We start from the raw sequence: 5,966 nt of genomic DNA, 5'->3' as shown, positions 1-5,966 counted from the left end.
ATCATCAGTCAACGACAACGACATCTGGCCCCACATAAACCTTATGCGCACTGCGCACCGCGCACCATTCATTTTCCTCCCTCTGACGTTTCAACGTCAAAAGCGTAACACTCTCGTCAGCGCACTTTAGCATTACCCACGTTCTGTACGAAAAACAATTAAAAATACACACCCAGTCCCAAACCGTCAATCATACACTGACATATTTGCTAACCAACGCCGCCTCCTCACGTGCGTCTCACATGATTCTACTTTTCAACGGCGCGTGTTGTTCACTTCAAACTCTACGCACGTAAGTGTTGACTGCTGTAAACAACTTTATTTTTCTCCACTAATCTCACGTACTGTGACTTTCATTCTCGTCACTCCCTCATTTCTATTGGCTGGCTGTGATTTTTCTCAAAGTCATTCATACTTCTATAAGCATACTATGTTTTTTCTTCCCCAGTTTTCCCCCTTTTCTCTCTCCCCTGTTCATATTCTCTGCAATCGATCGTAGTCGCCAAGCTAATCATCGGTAAATTACTTCACTAGTTTTATCTTTTTTGTTGATTTACTCTAGAATCTATGTTGTTTCTGTAGAATATCTCTTAATTTTCCAGAAATTAGGGCTTTAGATCTGGAAATAGTTTAAAAGTTAGGGTTTAATTGGTTGTTGGGGACTGCTGCTTTGTATTGTTGATGTTGGGGGTAATATAAGATTTACAATGAAGAGGTTGAGATCGTACGGTGATGATTTGGTGTCTGTTGGGGAGAAGGATATGGAAAGGACGACGTCGTTTTCGTCATCACATCATCGGAGATTTTACTCAAAAGGGCCGGAGAATGGACGGATTAGACCTTCTCCGGTGATGGATGATGATCGAGATCGAGAGGGTTCGTCTTCTAGGGGTTTGAGCTTGAGGAAGAGAGTAGACCATGACTTAGATGGTTTTGATGAGAGGGAAGGTTCTAGAGGGTTCAGGAAGAGAGGGGATCATGAATTTAGTGATGGTTTTGAGGATAGGGAAGGTTTCAGAGGTGTAAGGAAGAGAATGGAGTATGAGAATGATGGGTTTGAGAGGCGAAAGGGGGGGTTTGATCGGTATAATAGAGATGTGATGGTTGGGGGTTCGTCGATGGTGTCTCCACGGGGAGGTGGGTATGTGGGGGAGAGAGAAAGGGATAGAGAGAGAGACCGGGAGAGGGATAGGGATAGGGATAGGGAGAGGGAGAGAGAGAGGGAGAGGGAGAGGATGCATCGGTCAGAAAGTTTTTCTATGTCGAGGAGGGATTTTCCTAAAGGGTTTAGGTCAGAGAGGCATTGGTCAAGAAGGGAGGATGGGGTTTCGTCATCTTGGAGGAGGTTTGACAGTAGGGGAAAAAAGGATGTTGATGAGGATGTGAAGAGTTCGCCCCTTGAGAAGGGCGGTGGGAGTAGTAGTAGTAAAGGTGGGGGGATGGATAGTGGTGGTGTTAGCAGTAGTAAAGAGAGTTTGAGATCTCCTAAAGGGATTAAAGATGTGAAATCACCAACATGGTCGAAGGATTCGACTAGGGATTCAAAGGATTCTGTTGCTGAACCTTCCAAAGACACAAGGAAAAGCAGGAGTATGGTGGTGGACAGTGGTGGGATTGTTAATGGTGTTGGAAGTGGAAGTGAGATGGAGGAAGGAGAGCTTCAGCCGGAATTGAATCAGATTCAAGTGACGGATAATCGGTTTTCTTCTGAGCAGAATGCTAAAAGTGCTGAACAAAATGCTGAGAGTTCTCAACCAGAAAGGGATATTAAGAAGAAGGCATGTGAGGTTAATGGTAGTCAAATAGGTGAGTCAGGGATGGCCAATGCAGCTGCTACAGACAGAAATTTGGCTCTGGAAGATGAGAAAGTGTCGCATGAAGTTGTTACTGCAGATGAGAAGCAGGTCACTGAGGTTGAAATAGCAGTAAATGAGGTTGTAAAAGAGGCAAAAAAGTCTTCAGCTAACCAGAATGATTTTGCTAAAAAGGTTTCTGTTTCTGAAGAAACCAAACCATCCTTGCTTAAAGGTACTGAAACCGCATCTGTTGCTAATGAAGACGAGAGGTCGAGAGAAAACCTATCCAAATCTTCTGCCCTTACAAATATCAGTTCTGAAGGTCAGGTGAAAGTGGAAGAGGGTGATTCAACAGGCATGGACAAGTCATCACCAGAGAAAGAAAGGTCAACAGATAATTTTAAGCTTGAAGTTGGCTTAGGTGAGTCAAATAAAGCAATTGTAGATGTTCATAAAGAACCTGAATGTGTCCCTTTTCTGAAAGACAAAGGCAAAGGTGTGGTTGTATGTACATCAGGTGAGGCTAGTCCTACAGAAAACAGATTGTTGGTCGAAAGAAACTTCATTTCCTGCCAGGGTGATGCTATGGAAGGTCCAAGTGTTCGTGGCTTTGAGCTATTTTCTAGCTCTGCTGGACTTAAAGTGGAGTGTGCCAACAGGAGTAGTGGTTCTAAAGCAGATTCCGAGAAGCTAAAGTTGGAGCCTTTAGATCTTTCTCTCAGCCTTCCTAATGTTTCAGTACCTACTGTTTCAGTCCCTGCTGCTTCTCACAGTGCTGCTGCACCTCCAGGTTCACCTTCGCGTGCAAGGAGTGTTCAGTCATTTGGTACAACCCTCAGAACAGGTTCTGATTGTTTCACGACATCAATTTCGTTTTCTGGGTCACAATTCATTCATAATCCGAGCTGTTCACTTACTCATAATTCAGTTGATTATGACTTTGAGCAATCTGTCAAAAGCCGGCCTTTATTTCAAGGTGTTGATTGGCAGGCATTAAGTGGTGTTGATACTCTTCCAAAGGAAATCCTTGCAAACTCTAAATTAGCTTCAAATGGTAATGGTAATGGGTCTTTACATTTTTCTCAATCATCTCAAGGCATTTTGAATGGTCGAGCTTTACAACAAGCAGGTGTTGCTGGGGTAGATCGGTCTGGCAGTCTCCAGAAACAGCCCTCAGGAACGACACGATATCAAGAGGATTTCAGGTCTCCTGCCCAGAGTGCTGGATCTCATGGTAATAGATCAGAACATGGTAAAGATAAGAAGAGAGTGACTGGAGAAGATAGTGTCAGCAGACTCATCAGGAGCAGTAGTCAGAGAGAGATGGAACAGGGTCCTTCTGCTGAAAGAGATCTCGTGGAGCGACTAATTTTTCTAATTGCTTCTGAACCAATCCAAACCATGGCCTGGAAAGTTAATGAAATGCCGGAGCGTTCAATTGCTTTTTTGAAGGATACTGTTTGTGAATTTGTAATGAAGGAAGAAAATCATCGAAAGCTTTGTACCCTTCAAGATATACTGCGAAAAAGGTCGGATCTCAATCTGGAGACTCTTTTAAAGTCACACCGTGTTCAATTGCAGATAATGGTGACCCTGAAGTTTAGTCTTCCTGACTTTGTTCAGCGTGCTGATAGTATTTCGTCTAGCGATCTGGTAGAGATATACCTGAATCTAAAGTGCAGAAATATCAACTGTCGAAGTGCTTTGCCAGTGGATGAATGTGAATGTAAGTTTTGCTCCCAGAAAGATGGTTTCTGCAGTTCTTGTATGTGTCTGGTTTGTTCAAAGTTCGACACAGCCTCTAACACATGTGGTTGGGTTGGATGTGATGTTTGCGACCATTGGTGCCATACTGACTGTGGTTTGCTCAAGTCCTATATTAGAAACGGTCGAAGTGCTGCAGGGTCCCAAGGGATATCTGAAATGCAATTTTACTGTCTTGCTTGTGATCATCCTTCTGAAATGTTTGGCTTCGTCAAGGATGTTTTCAAAACTTGTGCTCCCGATTGGAAATCCGAGACATTCCTCAAGGAACTTGAGTATGTTAGAAGGATATTCAGTGGTAGCAATGACTACCGAGGAAAGGTATTGCATGATGCTGCTAAGCAGCTGATCAGTAGATTGCAAAGTGGGGTTAATCCTGTAGAAGTTTGTAATCAAATTATGGCGTTTTTAAATGGTAAGTTCATTGAACTAAAACTTCCTTTTAGGATTAGATTCTTTAAAAGTTCGTTTCTTGATGCATGGTTCTTGCACCGTTTGTTTCTCTAGTTATTATCACATTATGAATAATGCTTATTTTTACTGCTTTCAAAAATTAATACTTTTCTGCTGTTGATCATATTTTTTTTAACTTTTTGCTATAAACTTTAGTAGTTTTGGTGAGTGTTACTTTGGATAATAAATAATGGTCTTCTTATGTCTGATTACTTTTACCAGTTTATTTTCTCATGTTTCTTTTTGAGTATAATATCTCCAGAAAATCACAACAATAGTAAGATCCTAAGAAAGAGAGGAGGGTATGGAGAAAATATATTAAACCACTATGGTCCTAGTCGTGGTCTGGAAGTTATCAGAAAGAAATGTAGTGATCAAGGACGAGATCTGTTGCCGTTTACTCTTGTTGTAACTTGTATTGTTCTCATATGAGGTTTGCAGTTAGGTCCTACATCTAGGGTTAAATTATGTGGCACAGGGCGTACAGCCAGATTAGTGATTGACTAATTGGAGTTTGAAATCGTTCTCCAAGTTGCTTGAACCCTAAAAGAATGGCTGTGGGGCTGATTTGTATTATCTGATAAGTAGATTTTACTAATGCCTAAGACTGTTGAATACAAAAATGCATAATAAGATGTACCGCTTCAAGGGTTTATGTATATGCAAACTCATAATGTGGGAAATATATTCAATTTGCTGATTTGTCCCTCTTTTGTGTCGTTAATTGCAATGTGCGTGTATACCCCCCCTTACACTTGAGTGTTTCTAATGTTGCAGAGGGTGATAACAAGTCTGCCAATACGATAGGATCTTCCGGAAGGGAACAACTCCAGCCTCAACCTTTTGAGAATCACCGAGGTAATGTCAAAGATGTTCCTGCACTCGGTCAAGAACCAATGTGGTCAAAACCAAATTCTTCAAAGGAACTCCCTCATATGGAAAATATTGGGGCTACCATTCCAAGCATTGAGGGAAGTGCAGTAGGTGGTAGTCTGTGGAGTACTGAGACTTTGACGGGCAAGAGTAATGCCTCTGGAGATGGACTAGACAGTATCGTAAAGATTAAACTGGCAGAAGCGCAGTTATTTCAAAAACGGGCTGATGCTGCTCGTAAGGAGGCCGAAGGCCTTCAGCGGATAGCAAATGCCAAGAATGAGAAGGTTGAAGAAGAGTATGCGAGTAGGATATCGAAATTGCGTCTCTCAGAAGTGGAAGAGAGGCGCAGACTGAAGCACGAAGAGTTGCAAATGTTGGAAAGAAGTCATCGTGAGTATTTCAATATGAAAACTCGAATGGAAACCGACATCAAGGATTTATTGCTAAAAATGGAAGCAACAAGACGGAATCTCAGTACCTAATCTGGCTTCTCAAGACGATGATGCTATGTAGATCGTCAAGGTATTCATAAAACTACAAGCCCTGTTATGGCGAGCCGGTGGTATAGAGGTGTATGTATTTTTCAAGTGCTTCACTGATCTCGGTTAACTAAATATTTTTAGGTGAGATCTATGAAAGCTCTATATCTTCTGTACTGTCCATTTGTAATTTAAGGTTTTTAAAAGATTCAGGATCCCAATCCATCTGGTTGATTTTTCCTGTTTCTTTTTCACCTGTATTAGTAGTTTAACTGACTGAAGCTTGTACAGATAGCTGTTAGCTTCATCCCTTGTTACAAACATTTGGAATATATTGCTTTTCAGGGAAGGCTTTTCCAATTTATTGCTCAAGTGTTTGCCTCCAACAACTAGATTTCAAGGATCTCTCTATTACCTTCAAGCTATAACATGGTTTCTCTCAACCCTAAATTGCAAATTAAAAAAAAAAAAAAAAAAAAAAAAAAAAAAAAAAAAAAAAAAAAAAAACTTCCAATAAGTTCTAATGGCATACTAGGAAAAAAAAAAAATTGCTAAAATAAAAATTAGAGCCTAGACTGCTAGATTGCTCGTTCGAGCA

The 5,966-nt window shown here is 41.1% G+C and overlaps 1 protein-coding gene across 1 annotated transcript; it reads left to right on the top strand.

The window, feature by feature from the left end:
- The first annotated feature begins 394 nt into the window (after window positions 1–394).
- Window positions 395–5,732, top strand: LOC130828379 (protein OBERON 4). Its single transcript, XM_057694344.1, has 2 exons — window positions 395–3,975; window positions 4,791–5,732. The coding sequence occupies exons 1-2, from the start codon at window positions 708–710 to the stop codon at window positions 5,369–5,371; spliced, it is 3,849 nt and encodes a 1,282-aa protein (XP_057550327.1). The 5' UTR covers window positions 395–707; the 3' UTR covers window positions 5,372–5,732.
- Window positions 5,733–5,966: the final 234 nt, after the last annotated feature.

This window comes from Amaranthus tricolor, chromosome 12 (assembly GCF_026212465.1).
Source record: "Amaranthus tricolor cultivar Red isolate AtriRed21 chromosome 12, ASM2621246v1, whole genome shotgun sequence".
NCBI classification, from domain to species: Eukaryota; Viridiplantae; Streptophyta; class Magnoliopsida; order Caryophyllales; family Amaranthaceae; genus Amaranthus; species Amaranthus tricolor.
Note: the sequence above shows the minus strand (reverse complement) of the source record. Positions and strands in the feature narration are given on the sequence as shown.

What these genes read in the sequence shown, in the direction of transcription:
- LOC130828379 (XM_057694344.1), top strand. Translation starts at nt 708, where the DNA reads ATGAAGAGGTTGAGATCGTACGGTGATGATTTGGTGTCTGTTGGGGAG. An exon ending in AATTATGGCGTTTTTAAATG is followed by an intron (nt 3,976 to 4,790) that starts GTAAGTTCATTG and finishes CTAATGTTGCAG; the next exon opens with AGGGTGATAACAAGTCTGCC.